At 36.9% G+C, this 18,526-nt stretch overlaps 1 protein-coding gene across 1 annotated transcript in view; it reads right to left on the bottom strand.

The window, feature by feature from the left end:
- The window catches only part of LOC123230680 (contactin-4), a 368,929-nt gene that overhangs the window by 161,125 nt on the left and 189,278 nt on the right, over positions 1 to 18,526 (bottom strand). The window contains exon 9 of the mRNA XM_044656823.1: positions 2,599 to 2,749. Coding sequence (XP_044512758.1) covers positions 2,599 to 2,749 — 151 coding nt within the window. The remainder of the gene's footprint in view (positions 1 to 2,598; positions 2,750 to 18,526) is intronic.

Below are 18,526 nucleotides of genomic sequence, written 5' to 3'. Positions count from 1 at the left end.
CCTCCCCCTCCTCCTCCTCCTCCTTCTCCTCCTCCTCCTCCTTCTCCTCCTCCTCCTCCTCCTTCTTCTTCTTCTTCTGCTTTGACTCAAATTTTCCATTATTTCTCCCCAAAATGTGGAAGGATTTCTATTTTTCCCAAGAAGTCCAAAATAATGATGATGGCAATGATGATCGTTTATATCTTTCCCTTTGTTTCAACTATTTCATCCCTGTTCTGGCTCACCTAATTATTATCTAATTGTCTAAGATTCTTTCAGTTAGAAGGGAGGAAAGTTGATGGCTGTTATGCTTTATTGAGGTTGAAGAACCAACAGGGAGAGGCTGGCCTAATTATATATTAAAGATGCAGCTGATAAATGGTAGGAGGCATGGTGGCAATGGAGAGTTGGTCCCAGTTTTGTCCCATTCTTAGTGTTTGCAAATGTTACAATAATGTAAGGAATTTTATCAGGATACTAAATGGGAACATTTCACTCTCTACCATAGGAAGGATACATAGAAACTGGCTATAGTAGACACAGTCCCATCCTCCCTAACATATATGCTAACATATATATATATATATGTATGTATGCATGTTATAGATATCTCAACATTTTTTGGCCCAAACCACTGTTTTTATCAATGTTGGGAGCTTCTGGCTTGGAAAAATCCCTCTACTTATGCAAATCTGCCACTTTTCTGCAATGAATAATCTTTGAATTGACTAAGGCACTGAGGTTAAATGAATTACTTGCCCAGGGTCACATAGTCAATATGGATCATAGGTGGGACTTGAACCTATGATTTCCTAACAGACAATCACTCTCTATCCGTTACCATACATTATCCAAAGAGAAAGACTTATTAATTAGAGCACTTTAGGAAGCTGAATTGATGTTGCAACCAATTAAATTCGAACAATGAGTTATCCCATGGAATTAATATAGGGTATTCAAAGGGTAATTAGTGATCATGCTACAGGAATCAATCTACATTTTGGTTTGGGGATGAATTCAGAGGTTTCAAGATAATGTGGATATCCAGGAGTCCTGGTTTGACCGAGGCTTTGATTAGACCATCCCAAGTTCACATAGTTACATAGTTCTTTCTATCCATTAGAAATAAGGGAGGACTACATACTTGGAATTTAATATATGTATGAACACACCAACTGTAAACTATGTCAGATTTGTTTGCAGAAATCATTAATAAGGACAACAAAATTACAGGCAATTATCCAATTTGCATATGCAAATCAAATGGGTTGCAGGTGTAAAGGGTATGTATACATTTTTACAGGCTTCCCCATGGCATCCTTGAGTAGTTGACCTTTTGTATCTATTAAAAGTCATTATGTTTCCAGATGGCAAGTGATGTCTTACCTGTGACAAATACAGACGCATAAATAATTGCCATTTTCAGACAGATTAATTGAGTAGTTTGCAAAAAAGAGGGTGTGGGATAATTTGCAGGGATGACAGCCAAAGAAAAGGTTCTACAAATATCTGTCATTTGTTTCTATTCAAACTCATTTCCATTATATATTAATACATCCATGTATACCAATTCTAAATGTAATCTACAAAGAGAGATACTTGTGGAAAATAGGTAGATTGTATTAAACTGATTTTATACGAGAAAGAAAATATATTACATTTTTCATTTATCTTTAAGATACAGAACTATATCCCTTAGAGAAATAGGTAAGAGAGAGAGAGAGAGGCAGAGACAAAGAGAGACAGAGATAGAGAGAAATTATGTTTCTGGACCACTGCTAATGAACCATTTTAGATTTTTACCAGTTTACAAAAGTTTTATTTCAAAAAGTTATTAATTCTTAAAACTTAAAAAGTTTTCATTCATGTTCATTCATGTTTCAATTCATGTTCCTAAAAAAACCAAAACAAAACCTGATATATTTTCCTTTTCCAGAAATTCTTTTCCTTTGCTTTCTTCTATCTAACCTCTTTTCTTCTCATCTCCCGAGCATTTGGATTAGGATAAGTGCTGTTTAAGTTGTAAAACACTGAAGGTGTGATCATAGAACCAACAGATCCTCTTAGATTGTTCATATTCTATAACTCCTTCATTTTAGAGGCAAGGAAACTGAAGCCAAATACTGTTAAATGAGTTGCCCAAGGCCACAGTAATTTTAAAGAACTAGGATTTCAACCCACATCCATGGATTCCAAATCAAGTACACTTGCCACTACGCCCAACTGACTCACTGTAGAGAAGATGCTATCAGTCTGGGGACTGGAGACCCTCAAGGAGTTCCTGGATAGATTTCTAGGTCTCTGGGAACTTGGACGGGAAAAATTATCTTTATTTCCTTTTCATTATTTTTTTAGTAAAACTATATATCTTCTTTCACACATTTAGAAACATTATTCTGAGAAAGATTCATAGGCTTGACAAGACTTACAAAGAGCCTAAAAGACACACAAAAACCCTGAGAAATCTTGCTCTCAAGTCAGTTTACCAACCTACTGTTCCATTTCAAAATCTGTCACTAAAGTTGGGGGTTCCATTTGAACAAGAAAGGTCTTAGTTTCCAACTAAACTTTTGTTTTCAAAGTAAGCATATTAAATGAAGAGTGACTTTTGGACATTACCGTTCATTTTCTCTTACGATCTCCTTTCCCTTTTTCCAAGTATAGACAGGCCGTGGGGAAGCCTTTGGTTTACACTCAATGACAACTTCACCTCCCACTTTAACCAGGGTCATCCTTTTCAAGAGGGTTCTGGAGAAATCTGGACCCAGAGCTGAAAGAGAATATAGGAGCTTAATTTAGTAGGTATCTGAGGGTAACAAAATTGGCAAAAAAAATAAAATAAACTTTGCCTTTCATTGCCTTGACTATCAGCAAAGGTTGAGTATCTTCATCACAGATGGGAATTAGCACTCTGATTTTAAAAGGAGAAAAAAAAAACTGGCCATATCTTTAGAATGGGTTATATAGGGGAAATGTGTGGATGATTGATTCATTTATTCTCATACAACACTGGTGACATTAGAAAGGTGGTTTGGCATAGTATATGGTTGTATTAAGGTATTAGTTGGAAGGGATCTCTGGGGCCATTTTGTCCAACTCCTTGGAGACCCTGTGATTTGCCCACGGATAAACAAGTCAGCATTAAAGGCAGACATAGAACCCAGGTTCTTTTGACTTTTTGTACCATGTAATAGTGAATTAGTTTTAAATTCAGGAAGATCTAGATTCAAATTCTGACACTAAGGTAAGTCATTTAATTGTTTATTGTGCCAGGTAACTCTCTTAAGCAGAAAATTATAGCTGTTATTTTTCTGTATCAATAGAGATCATTTGTGGCACTGGGAGTACTCTAGAATTTTAAAAGCATATTCCCATAACAAAAAAAATAAATAAACAAAATTAGCTTATAGCCTAGGAAGAGTTGTCTAAAATATATTAAAAAAAAACTATCCTTTCCCTTTTTCATGAAGAAATAGGAAAAATATTTGTTTTTATTGTCTCTAGATACAAATGGCTGCTTGACTTGGATAAGGCACTATTGACAAGACTATTTGCTAAGAAAAAAAATTTTGTTTCTCCACTTTGTCTGTGTGGACATTAAGAGGTCGCTCAGAAATAACATTAACAAATCACTATCTCCATAAAGGGATGGAGGCATAGGATAGCTGGATCTTCACAAAAGGAAAATAATGAACATCGTTTTGGAGGGCCTCTCTTCTTTTCAAAGTAGTATATGTTTGCTAGATCTCTAGTGCTACATACAATGATTAAACTCGGAAAACATAACATCTAAGATTCTTAGTGGGACTTCAAAGAGGCTTCTGGAGCAAAGGTTTGATAATAGGGAATATGTATGTCGTGGGAGCATGGGATTGATTATCAAATATGGACTTAAGCTGACTACTAATATGTACACAGTCTTGGATATAGAAATCCTACATCTGGGCCTAAACCCCAATCAGGTCAAGGATAGAAAAAGAGATCTCATATCCGCCAACATATTAATTTTTTACAGCACCTTTTTCTGATGGTGGTATCAAGGAACTAGTGAAGTTAGTAATGTGACTAAGCACTCAAATCAGACTTGAAAAAGGTTTGCTTGAACACAGTGCTATTTTATTTGATCTTTACAACACCAAAAAGGAGGTTTTTGCCAAAGCAACTTAGGTTTTGGGGAACTAAATGATTTGCCCAAGGTCACTCAGCTAGTAAGTATCCAAGGCAGGATGTGAACTCAAGTTCTATTCACTATTCCACTTAGCTAGCCACTATCAGATTGGAAAATAGAGAAACCAACTGAGGACATGAATTTAATGGAATATTATTATTGCCATAAGAAATGAAGAAAAATGAATTCAGAGACATGTAGGAAGAAATGTGAACTTATGTAACATGAAGTGAATAATCCTCAGAAATAATCTAAAGAATGTCTATGACAAGGTAAATGGAAAGAATAATAAAAACCGAAACTGAACACTATAATCATAACTACCAAGCTTGGTTTTGGAGAAGAGATGAAAAAAAATGTATCTCCTAAGTTTCCAATGATATGTGAGGGACTTATTGACAGAATCGCAGAACTGAAGATGTAGGAGAACCTTCGGTGGCTATCTAGGACAGCCTAATTCAATAAATGTCATCTTATCTTTTCTTGAAGGACTCCAAGAAGAATGAACACACCACCCCTCAAGGTGCTCTTTTGGACAGCTCTAGTGATGAGGTTTTTTTTTCTTGACAAACTAAAACTGACTTTCTTGAAACATCCACCTATTACTTTGGGTTTTGCTTTCTGAGGCTCAATAGAAAAACCCAAATCTCTTTCCATGTGACAGATTTTCAAATATGAAGATGGCCACTGAATTCCTCCAGAGTTTTTTCTTCCTGAGGCTAAGTCTGTCTAATTCCTTGTATGACATGGATTTAAGGAACTTTGCCATCCTGGCTGTTCTCTTCTGGATATTCTCTAGTTTACCGATATTCTTCTTAAGGCATGCTAACCAGAACTCAAAATAATATTTCAAATGAATTCTTCTGAGAATTGAGTATAATAGAGAAGAACCTCCATTTTTCTAGAAGTTATGCTTCTCTTGAGGCAGAGATTGCATTATTGTTGTCTGTCACATAAGGGAATTCACTACCTCTCAGATCTGTTTCAAAATAACTGAAATTTAACTATGCCTCCCCCATCTAGTATTTGTATAGGTGTTCTTTTCTTTTATGTAGAAAAATATCAGACTTTAACATTATTGAATTTCATCTTATTGGATTCAATTCCATACTGTAAGCTTGTCAAGTTCACTCGGGATATTGCCTCTAACATCTAATATTTTAGCTCTCCCTTTTGGCTTTATGTCATCTGCAGATATTTGATGTGTGACATTTCTGACTTTACTCAAGTCATTGACAACAAAAATTAAACAGTCCATGGTCAAAGACAGATCCCTTGGGTACTCTATTAGAGACCTACTGACATAGTGACCTTGAACCATTAACAGCTACTGTTTGAGCCTGATCATCTAACTATTTATGGAGCCTTTTAAGTCAAATATTCTCAATCTGGAGTATATGGACCCCCAAAGGATCCATGAATTAATTTCAAATTGCTCTTGAACTTGGAATGGGAAAAATGACATCATTATTTGCATTAATGTGTAACTAAAATTTAGCATTTCTTTCAATCAAGAATATAGGCAAAAAAAATTATTCTGAGAAAATTATTCCATTATCCTCACCAAACTGCTAGGGGGTTTAAGACACAAAGAAGTTAAGAACCTATCATCTAGAGATGAACTGTATCATCTCGAGACTCATATTCTCATTTAATCTTTATGTCTTCATCTTCCTGACAAAAAGAGTATGAGAAACTCTCTCAAAAAATTTCCTAAGATCTAGGTAAACTACAGTTAGGAATTACCATCATTTATTAGTGTAGCAATCCTGTCAAACAAAGGAGTCCAGCATGACTTATTCTTTTTTTTAACATTTATTAATATTTATTTTTTAGAAATGTTAACATGGTTACATGATTCATGCTCTTGCTTTCCCCTTCAACCCCCGACCTCCCCCTTCACAGCCAATGCGCATTTCCACTGGTTTTAACATGTGTCATTGATCCAGACCTATTTCCAAATTGTTGATAGTTGCATTGGTGTGGTAGTTTTGAGTCTACATCCCCGATCATGTCTGCCTCAACCCATGTGTTCAAGCAGTTGCTTTTCTTTTGTGTTTCCACTCCTGCAGTTCTTCCTCTGAATGTGGATAGCGTCTTTTCCATAAATCCTTCAGAATTGTCCTGGGTCATTGCATTGCTGCTGGTACAGAAGTCCATTACATTCGATTTTACCACAGTGTATCGGTCTCTGTATAAAATGTTCTTCTGGCTCTGCTCCTTTCACTCTGCATCAATTCCTGGAGGTCTTTCCAGTTCACATGGAATTCCTCCAGTTTATTATTCATTTGAGTGCAATAGTATTCCATCACCAGCATATACCACAATTTGTTCAGCCATTCCCTAATTGAAGGGCATACCCTCATTTTCCAGTTTTTTGCCACCACAAAAAGCACGGCTATAAATATTTTCATACAACAGCATGATTTATTTTTGATGCAGCCAGACTGACTCCTTGTAATTATTTTTCCTTTCTTGACCCTAAACCAACCATATTTTTTGTCACCTGTTTAGACATTTTACTAGGAACTGAAGTCAAATTCACTCCATGAGGAGACTGGGGGTGTGGAATGTTGCACATGCTATCAGATATGAATGACATGTTGGTTGGTTTTACTGAATTTGTTTTATATTTTGTAGCCTTTCTTATATGAGAAGACTCATTGAGTAGTGAATGTTGCAGAGTAAATATATTATGAAATGAATAATAGTTGTCAATTGAAAACTCTTTCTCCCTTCCCTCCCTCCCTCCCTCCCTTCCTTCCTTCCTTCCTTCATTTCTTCATTTCTTTGTTTCTTCCTCTCTGTCTCTGACTCTGTCTCCCTTCCTTCCTTTAATTATTGTCAATTTGATTCTTATGAATATTATTCTGCTATTTCATTTTCTTTAATTTTTTTAACCAAATACTAGTGTTTTGTTTTGTTTTTTTTAAACTTAACTTTTGTTTTAGAAGCAATACTGTGATTTGCTTCCAAGACAGAAGAGGGGTAAGAGTCGGGAAATGGAGGCTTAAGTGACTTGCCCAGGGTCACCCTGCAATGGAAGTATCTTAAGCCAGATTGGAACCTAGGACTCTGTCCGGACCTGGCTCTCCATCCACTGAGCCACCTAGCTGCCCACCAACTAGTCATTTGAGGGCTAGTCAGTAGTCACTTAGTCATCTCTGATCTTGTGGCTAGTTTGAGGCCTTTGAAAACATGAAGTGCTTCCTAGTTCCCTGTTAAATTATACTTAGACCATTTTTTTCCATAGGACAGGCCATTCTATTCTTTTTCATTCTCTCTCACTTTGACTCCATAGTTGGTCTGGGCCTTTGAGGCATTTCCTTGGACTTGATACCTGCCCACTGAGACGTATCTCTTTATATTCTTGATATATAAATGGATTTTGAAGATTTCTATATTAGCATTTAATTCCCCAAGCAAAGATGTTATTTTGTTTGATTGCCTTTGAGCTAAAATTTCCCCAAAGTAGTCAACACATACTGTATTTTAATCCTCTATGTTTGATAAATGTACTCCTAGTTTCCAAGAAGAAATCTCTGTGTGTAATATATCGAAGTATAATTTACCAAAGCCCACAACTATCAATATCTTAAAAGATCCCTGAGTTTAAAGACTAATTCTGTGAGAAAATTGGGGAAGTCTTGTCAACAATTTCAGTAGAGAATGAAGAAATTGAATAGTTTTCAAAGAGATGGACATTCAAGGGCCTGTTATGGGAAAAGATTCTGGAATGGATGGACTAATCCCTTTGGGTATATCATATGATATTTTGAGACTTCATTTTTCCATATTTCAAAACTATAAGTTTTGGCAGTCTGTCCCAATACACTTCAAAAATCAGAGACTCCTTTGAATGTGAAACAAAGGAAATATACATTACAATAGTCTGGAATTTTACAAATAATTTCTTATATCTGTTGAAAACACAGGCAATGAAAAATGACTTTACTTGATATGATTTAAATTTTTATAGAATTCATTTCCTATTGAGGTAAATCACATAACCTTTTTGTTCATTAGTTTATGTCTTCTGTAAAATGAGGCTGGATTAGATAATCTCAGATCTCTAAGGACTAGCATTTAATATTAATAGCTAGCATTTACATTGTACTTTAAGGATTTTTAAGTCCTTTATTATCTCATTTCCTCTTCTTCACAACAATACTAGGAAGTCAGTATTATTATAATCCTCAGTTTTACAGATGAAGAAACTAAGGCAAATAGAAGTTAATGGCCTAGGGCAATGATGGGCAAACTTTTTAAAGAAGGGGCCAAAGGAAAGGAAATGCTCATCTGTCAGTCTGTTTCTAAGGCAACTCTTTCGAAGTTTCATTGTATTGTATCCTACTCATTGTATTCATCAGATTAGGAATAATGTCACACTGCCCAATAGAACATTTCAGGGAGCCACATCTGGCCCATGAGCCATAGTTTGACCATCACTGGCCTAGGGTCACAACCAAGGCCAAATTTGAACTCCTGTCTTTCTGGTTCCAAGTTTAGCACTCTATTATGCCACCAAATTGCCCCTTTTAGCTTTCAATTTATGAAAGAATCCCTGTTTAGTCTGCATAAGTAGAATAATCAACATGTATATAAGCACGTGAAGGTTTTCAAAAATACTTTATATATTCATTTAATTTTCATAGCAACCCTGTTCATTTAATTTTCATAGCAACCCTGGTGAAGTATTTTGCAGATGATAAAATAAATGACTTGTCCATAATCACACAGCAAACATGATCACTGATTATAGATTTTGAGTAAAAGGGACCACAGAAGTCACTGAATCTAATCTCATTTTACAAATGGGTAAATGGAGGCTGGAGGGCTTAAGTGACTTAGCCAAAGTCACTCAGGTGGCAGAGTTGGGATTTGAACTGTTGTGAGGAAGATTAATTACTGTTAGTGTTGGACCTAGCAGGAAGGGCTGGAGAATTCCAAGATGGAATGAAGGAGCAGAAAGTGGGCTTGTGCTCTGAGAGAGACTCCATTAGTGGTTGGCACAAACTGTTGCTAACCCTGGGAGATCTCAGAGTTAGGGAAAACCTGCATCCAGATTCCCTGGGATCCTGAGAGGTGAAGGCTTTTAGCAAGCGGACAAGACCTACAGAGCTGCACCAAGTGGGGAAGTGGTTTGGGATCAGATTTTAGTGACTTTACCTTTCCTGATGATACCATGCTGAACTATCTTGGGCCCTCTACTCCCTCATCCCAACCCCCTACCCCCAATCCCACCTGCCATTTTTCCTGACTCCAAGTCTTGTGTTCCTTTTATTGTATTATGTTATCTCTGCAATGAAGCTGCTTTGAGATGGAAGACAGGAAGTTCATCATTTCTTAATTAAGAAACTTCATAATTGGATGAACTAAAGCACATATAGGACTTGCTCAGATAAATCATTGGGATTTGACAAATTAACCTGAAAGGATCTAGAGGATGCGATCTATGAGTTCATTCTCTAAATCATTACATATGAGCTTCTCAATAGGAACTCATACTAAAAAAATCATGAACTAACTTTATTTGTGTGACCACAATTACCTTCTAGAGACAAATTCTTGAGGGAGTCTGTGGACTCTGCAGGGTTCATTGTATGTTTTCAACTTGGGCTAAGTTCAGCAGTGAAACAGAATTTAAAAAACCTCATATTTTACAGAGGGAGAAATATATAGTATCTTCAGAATGAAGATATTAATAAAATAATTAATAATGAAAATCTAAGAGTTAGTGAAAAACTTTTAAAAAATGGATGGTCAGCCATCCAGCAGTCCTGTCAAACTTCCATTTAATGGATAGACATTCACACTTATGTCACAATACACTGTCCTTTCTGTAGGTGTTTCTATTGAAACTTCAGAGAGTGGCCAATTCTCTAGTGCTTGTCGCCTGGGAGAGTCGAGACAGTGTTCTACTTGCATGGTTTGATTCTTACAGAGTTTGATTGTAGACAAGCCCTGGCCAAAGCTCCCAAGAATAGGTACATGAAGAACAAGTTATTTTAAGTTTAGTCAACCCTGGTGCACACACATGCACTCATATACACGAAGGCAGACACAGAAATTGCATCAAAGCAGTGACTTCTTTAGGATCCTGAGAAGTGGAAAGAGTTAATGAGAATTCTAAAAGACCCTCATTTGTAATTCAGAGGAATTCCAAATACTAGTTTATTCAATGTAAGTGTAGTTAATGAGAGAGAGAGAATTAATCAATCCAAAATCCTGTGTTAAGCACCAACCCAGTATTAGGGCATCACTTCACCAGCTGAGTAATGAGTTACAACAAGCTGGACCTCTTCAGCATAATAAGCATACCTGCAGTCTACCAATATCTCATTGATACTTTGATGGATTGTGATCTCCCTGTTAGAGGCACTCTGTCTGCTTCTTCACATCTAAACCAATCCACACCTTTCCATCTTGTGTGATTCTTGTTCATGTTTCTCAACAAATATTACATGCTAGGCCTTTTCCCTCTAATTCTTGATATTGCATGAATATCAGTGGAGTCAGAGGGTTGTTATCAGGTTGTCCTTTATTTTCTACTATTTGCAGAGTATAGGAGGAAAGGAAGGTGAAAGGAATAAGCATTTATGTAACCTACTATGTGCCAGCCACTATGGTAAGTGCTTTTGTCAGATACTATCTCATTTCAACTTCATGACAATAGAGAGGCAGGTGCTATTATTATCCCCATTTTACAGCAGAGGAAACTGAGGTAAATGGAGATTTAAAAGCTTGCCCGGGGTCCCGAATTTAATAAATGTCTGATACTTGATCTGAACGTGTTGACTCCAGGTCCAAAGCTCCATCTACAGTGTCACTGGCTATTCCATATTGTTAAATGATATGTGGCAACTTTTGGAGGTGGGGCAAGCAGTTATTGGGATACTAGTGGAGGGATCATAGGGCATCATTTCATTAAAGGAAGAAAGAGACCTTGAAAACTAGTCCCATCGGTGGGAAACCAGAAGTCCATTTAATTGAGTGAAGCAGCTGCGAAAGAAGTGCTATACCTCATCTCATAGCATCATGTTTGAACCAATTATTCTTGCTAATTGGGAACTATGCTCCTTAACCTGCTGAAGAAATACAAGTGTTAATTACACCCTCTAAATTTTCACACCCTGGTTGGTAATGCTCTAGTTGTTCTGTCTTAGGTACATTTCTGGTTGTAGGAATGACCTGCCTCTTTTGCCTGCCCTTTATTTCACCAAGGATATCCTTTGTTTCTCTTGTTCAGCTCTTTGTTGGTAATTTGTTACAATCTACATTTATTAAAATGATGGGAATCAGGGTAACATGTTACAATCTACATTTATTAAAATGATGGGAATCAGGGTAACATGTTACAATCTACATTTATTAAAATGATCAGAAACAGGGAGCTGAAAAAAGCTTTTAATGCTGTCCTCAACCACTTATTTTTATTTAATTAAACTCTTCTCTATAAACCAAGCTTTGCTTCACCACACTTTGGTGTTAATTGCTACAAGTGGCCAACAGGGGGACTCTTGAAGATAAGTGTTCTGTGAGTCAATGATGATTTCCATGAGGTTCAAGACTTGACCAACGGTTAATTCCTAAGCCTAATCGACAAAAAGTAGCCCTAATTGGGGAGTGCAGCAGTGTGAAATTTGTCTCTAGTTATTTCAGCAGGTTAGTTATCCCACAAATCACTCCTCCCCCCTGGCCATTGGATGACTCCTCTCTAAAATGAAGTGGTTGGACTAAATGACCTCTAAGGTCTCTCCCAGCTCGAAATCTATGATCCTATTCTAGCCTGTAGAAACGTCCCTGGGAAGACAGTTGATAGTTACTCTGTAAGATGGCCTTTTAAAAGTTCAGTATTTCATACAGGCTATTATCTCACATTTTATCTCATTATACAATAAAAATAAAACCTATAGTGCATTCATTCAAAACTTTTCTATCGGTGAGATGATGTTAGTATTAGGTAGATAGAATGAGCCGCATTTCTTGACTCATTGTGCATGCAACTAGTTGGCTGGGCACCGTGTCTGAGTTTCTTCATATATAGTTACAGCCTATTGAAAGAGATGGCCCATTTGTTATTTGTGATAATATGTATGGGTTTGGACTGAAGTTCACCTTTACACAAGATTGCTCTCAGCAAAACCACTCAGAGGGAGGTGAAATTTGTCCTTGGGAAGTTTCCATCTCCCTTTTTTAGTATTCTTTTCTCCCTTTTTGGTGCCTGGCTTTCCATTGGGGTTGTACCTCACTGCCCCAGGGCCTCATATCCAGCTAGTGGCCATCATTCCTTATAATGTGTTTACTTGTCTTCCAAGCTATATATGATGCATCTTCACAGGGACTTTTTATTTTTTAAATTTGACAAAGTTGCATTGGTGTTATTTCCCCTAGCATCGAACCCTCCCTTAAAACCATTCAGCAAAGAGGCATTTAGGTGGCTGAATGGATTGAGAGAGAGCTGAGCCTGGACACGGGAAGTCCTGGGCTCCAATCTGACCTCTGATACTTCACAGCTGTGAGACCCTGGGCAAGTCATTTAACTCCAATTTCCAAGTCCTTGCCACTTTCCTGACTTGAAATCTGTACTTAGTATAGATTCTAAGACAAGATAAGAGTTGTTTTATTTTTTTAACTGTTCAGCAAACACAATTAATTCAGTGATTAAATTGGACAATGTACTCAATACTCTGCCTCTGGGGTTCCCCACCTCTCTACCAAGTGGAAAGAAGCATATTTCATTCTGCATCTTAATATTGGTCACTATAAATACTCAGTTCAGTTTCCCTAGTGGTGTTTTCTTTTGCATTATTTGTATTTTTTTCCTATCCTGTATGTTTATTGTATCATTTTTTTAATAGGAAGAGAGTAGAAAAGAGGAAAAATTCAGAGAGAAGAAAGGATTTACTACCTCAAGTCTGGCAAGACATTCAAGCAGAGGAGATAAGCTAGCTGAAAGAGAAGATATACAATAAGAAGAAAAAAGGAAGAATTCTTGCTGATTACTTTACACTTTTCAGCTTTAGCAAGGATGAACAGCCTTCAGGACACAGCCCATAGAGAAAGTTCCTATTCAATCAAATGGGTTGTTGTTGTTGTTGTTGTTTTTAAACCCTGGTCTGGTTTTCTATAGAAGTCACTACTTCCTCTCTGGGGGTCCATGATATGAGTCATTATTCTCCTAGGTGTTGATACTTCATTCTATTTCAGTTTTTACAAGTCTTCCTTTGGGGCAGATAGGAAGCACAGTGGCTAGAGCACTGTTCTTGGAATGGGGAAGATTCATTTTCATGATTTTAAATCTGACCTGAGACAGTTACTAGCTGTGTGATCCTGTATAAGTCACTTAAACTTATTTGCCTCAGTTTACTCATCTGTATAAAGAGCTAGAGAAGGAAATGGCAAACCACTCTAGTATCCCTGCCAAGAAATTCCCAAAAAGCTCACAGAGTTAGATATAATTGAAATAACTAAACAACATTAATTCTTCTTATATTCTCTGAATTCCTTATGTTCCTTATTTCTTCCTTCATACATTGCATTCCTATATAACAGCTTATCCAGCTATTTCCCTAATCAATGGACATCCTATCATAGCCAGTTCTTGGCTACCACAAAAAAATCAGCTATCAATATTTTGGCATATAAACAGAAATTTTCTATCCATTTTACCTCCTCAAGGCTGTATGCTCGATAGTGGATGCTGGGTCTGTAATAAGTAAACTTTAAGGACCTCAAATAATGAATGGTGAAATTTTAGTTAGCACGAGATAAGTGAAATTTTGTGGGCTTTCTTAGCATTCTGCCAAAACCATCAGATTCCCTTCTTTTTTGGCTGTTTAAAAAGAATTATTTGAAAAGATTTCACTTTCCTTTTCATTTCCAAAAAAATCTCAAAAAGTGAAATATCTGAGTAGATGTAGGTATTTGAGAGAGTAAGGGAAGGCTCATTTGGGAATGACCTTTCCTCCACTTTAGAAACCACTCATGGAGTTCTTGAATCTCAGTATTCTGGATAAAGGAAGAGGGATTTATCAGATAATACTAGCCTTTTAGAGAGAGAAAACAAGTTCCAGAACTTGTTTCCAAAGAGAAATGGGAGATCCATTGGGATTATTTCTTGACAGTATCCTCAAGTTTGTTAATTGGGGGATGTAGCCATCCAGAGAGGAAAATTTTAGGGCAGTGCCAACTTTCTGAAGCATAGGTTGTTTGTGGCAAACCCTGCTGTAGTCCTCTTAAGGTGAATAATAAGAACTCATGTTTACTTACTATGATTAGGGAGAAGAGGAAAGAAGAAAGTCACATGCCCCAAGAAATTGAGGAAAAATGGTAAATGATGAAAATTCAAATGATGGCAATAGCATTCCTGGAGGGATAGCTGGCCTAAAATTTAAGCAGATCTGCAAGGTAGGACACTTTTGATAGTCTCCCTTCACAAGGAGTAGACCACAAAGTATCACAAACATAGCTATAAAACCCATAGCAGAGGCTTTTCACTGCTCAGGGATACCTTCCTCTATAGCAGTGGTTCCCAAACTTTTTTGGCCTACTGCCCCCTTTCCAGAAAAAATATTACTTAGTGCCCTGGAAATTATTATTTTTTAAATTTTAATAGCAATTAATAGGAAAGATAAATGCACTGTGGCCATCACCACCCCTCTGGATCGCTGGAGCACCCACCAGGGGGTGGTGGTGCCCACTTCAGGAATCACTGCTCTATAGCTACCAAGCAGTTTGGACTCTGTCTTTCTGTGTAATTGCCTAAATATTTACTGGTAAAAGTGATCACTGTTGATTAAAAGCCTAAGAATTCAGGTTTTCCCATTCTTTTAATTCTTCAGCCTAATTGAATTCTCCTGGTGTGATAGTAGTTATAATTCCTAGCTTCTAATTTGAACTCTAGTTGAATTCAGACTCCTATGTTTTCTGGTAATGTGGTCACTTAACTGGAAGGCTTCTAGAGACTAGGGAAGGCAAGTTGCCTTCTTGCTGGAGTCTAACTACACTTCAAATGATCTGAATTTTTCATAATCCAGTTCAACTACCTCCCTTGTAGAGAAGCACTTAACAAAGTCTGCATGAAATAACTTTGAGTTCCATCTGAATGCTTTTGTAACTTGGAAACCAATCATCTGGATTAATGCCAAACTAACTGGATAATTGTTCCAGTTTGCACCTCATTTTAATTGAATCATCCATTACTTTATGGTATTTTGAATGTCTACTCTCAGGTCAGATGACCACCACAAAACTGACTGAGCATTTCACATCATGATAGACTGTTAGACAAGATCTCTTGAGAGTGAGGACAGTAACTATTACTCCTCATATCTCTTTTGAACTGATCAAAGAACCCCATAAGTCACTGGGGGCTCCATAAGGTCCTTTAAATATTATTGTGATTGGGACTCTTCTGTATTAAACTAGTAAACTAATAAGTTAGATACTAACCCAGTTCCAGCAGGCAATGTAAAGAGGTATCCCTCTTAGGCTATGCTTAAATTCCCCTCTTTTCTGCATTTATGGTGCTTTGGTTTTATGAACAGGCCAAAAATTAAACAAGGGGAAGAGAATGGGTTAATTAATCTTTGGAAAATTTTACAATTATTTTCATGAGCACCAATGAATGTCCTTCTTGTGACAATATATGATGATGAGTCATGAAATGGTATGGACTCCTGAAGAATAGAACTTGAAGATCACTCAAAGGACATTGGAGAGGGGAATGATAGGTGTGAGAGGGTTACAGCATATTAAAAACAAATAATTATGAAGAGGAACTGGTTTAAGGGATATGGCTCGTAATAAAGATGGACTTGTCATTTGGTAAGAGCATAGGATAAATAAGAGACAGTGTCTATGCTTCATTGGTGTCTCTTCTATGTCCAGAGAACAAGAGGAAGGTCATTAAACCAACTCTTCCCCTTTCCTACCCCCACTTGCATCTTATAGAAGATTTATAGGAAAATACAGATGAGAACTGAACGAGATAATGGAATAAGGAGTAGCTTCTATCTGTTTCACTGGACGATATGCCCTTAGTCCCCTCTTAATATTGTCACCCTTCACTCACATTGGCTTCACTTCTATCAATCATACTATACTGATTTTTACACTTTGAAAAACACTTAGAGGGGCAGGTAAGTGGCTCAGTGGACTGAGATATGGCTGGGCTGAGATGTGGAAGGTCCTGTGTTAAATTTAGCCTCAAACACTTCCTAACTGTGTAACCCTGGGCAAGCCACTTAATCCCAATTGCCTAGCCCTTACTACTTTTCTGCTTTGGAACCAATATTTAGTATTGATTCTGAAGGAAAGCAAGGATAAAAAAAAACAATTATACACAGTAGATTCATGCAATAGTAGATACAATTAAACTATAAAGCTATCCAAATGGATCAATCTCTCCTCTGGGATATTGGAGCACTGAATAAGTACACGGTCTATCGAGTAAGTGTAGATCAGTATGAGTAGTGGCATGACGACCTACAGTCAGTAGATCAGATTTCATCTCTGGATCTCACTAGTCATGAGACCTTGAGTAAATTGCTTCATGTCTTTAGGCCACAGTATACCTGATCTGTGGAATAGTGGAATAGAAATTATTAGTCATGTTGACCTAAGTGGGCTGTTCTGGGTATCAAACGAGGATGAATTCTAGGATTTTTGGAAGCCTTGAAGTGCTGTAGAAAGGATGAGGAGGATGAGAGAAGCCTATGTCTCTAATCAGCAGCTTTCAGATTGGTTGATTTAACCATTATCTAGAAGCACTGCTCATAGAAATTCCAATACATACTAACCACCAGGGCTGTGACTAAGGTTTGGGCATGTATCAAATAGAGAAAAATCAACAATCAATTCCCAAACCCCAGTTACAAGCAGCAAAGGACTGCCAATGTCTACCCCTTTTACTAATGGCCAGGCATGTTCTAAATTACTGACCCAAAGGTGAAAATATCTGCATTCCATTTGTTGATCTAATTCAGTCTAGCATCCAGGTTAATTATTTAGGAGGTAAGCAGTTGCAATCCATCAAAGATGGATATGTCACATGCACATTAAATACCCAGAGTGAATGCATAAAACAAGATTAAGATAAAAGCTTATCAAGTTTATGCTTCCTAATCACTGCATTTCTTATTCATGACTTGGGGATTCCCTTCAACCTCCCAGAGTTAGAGGAAATTTTCCTTATGGCTCTGGAAGACCCAGAAATATGATCGATATCAGAGGCCAACTTTACCTTTTAAAACATTCAACTTGTTTTTTTCTTTGTTCACAATGAAACTGCCTTATTCGTGACTCACACAGGTAATCACCACTCTCTGGATTCCCTCTTGAGTATTACACCATACCTACTTTTACTCACTGAAAAATCCTGGCAGAGACAATTTACGTACATGTTATATTGGGTATAATTATACTACTCGTCTAACAAATTGCCAATATTTGTGAACTTTCCCAAAGATAAATGCCTTATCTATTCACATTTTGATGGATTAAATAATATGTATTTATGTGTTCAAGTATTACTTTTAATTTACTAATGTTTTTACTATTGGAGAGAAGAGAGTCAGGACTGAAACAGAATATAATGCCAAATTCCTTTTTCTTAGCTTGGAAAGCAAAACATTCTTTATATTCCAGAATCTAGCTCCAGCCTAATTTTCCAATTCTCCATTCCATCCTTCAGTCCTGTTAGGGTAATCTATTCATTACCTCCTAATTAAGATCTGGTTTCATATCAAGCCACTAGTTCTTAACTGATTTTTATTTGTGGAGTAATGAATATGACATTCCAGTCAGAATGCCTTAAGCCTTCTTCTATTGCAAATCTACTCATCCTTCAAGGCTTATGCCTTCTTTCTAGGAAGCCTACTTTGACCACCACAGTCCTCATCAATCTCCCTTCTTAAAAATCTACACCACTTATTCTTATCATTCACATGTCATTTGGCACATTGCCTTTTACTGTTTTCCTAACTTCACATTGGGCAAATTCAATGAATGCTTATTGGTGCAAGGCTGACTGAAATGCTAGGGATCAAAAAATGAATCATAGATCACAAAATTCAGAGCTGGAAAGAAACTTAGAGATCACCAAGGATCATTCTCCACTTTTTACAAATGAGGAAACTAAAGCACAGAAATGTTTAGTAACTTGCTCAATGTCATAGAAAAAATATTTAGCACAAATCTAGCACTATTTCCAATAAAAGAGAAAACAAGAGGAAGAAGAAGAAAAAAAGGAAAATGATTTAGTTTCTCTCTTAGTTTTCTGTCTTAGTTTGTGCCTTACCATCTAACAGGATCAATTATTATAGTAAGAAGTTAACAGATTATGAAACCTGCATAAATCTGGTTTTCCAAATCAGA

Source organism: Gracilinanus agilis, chromosome 1, assembly GCF_016433145.1.
Source record: "Gracilinanus agilis isolate LMUSP501 chromosome 1, AgileGrace, whole genome shotgun sequence".
NCBI lineage: Eukaryota > Metazoa > Chordata > Mammalia > Didelphimorphia > Didelphidae > Gracilinanus > Gracilinanus agilis.
Note: the sequence above shows the minus strand (reverse complement) of the source record. Positions and strands in the feature narration are given on the sequence as shown.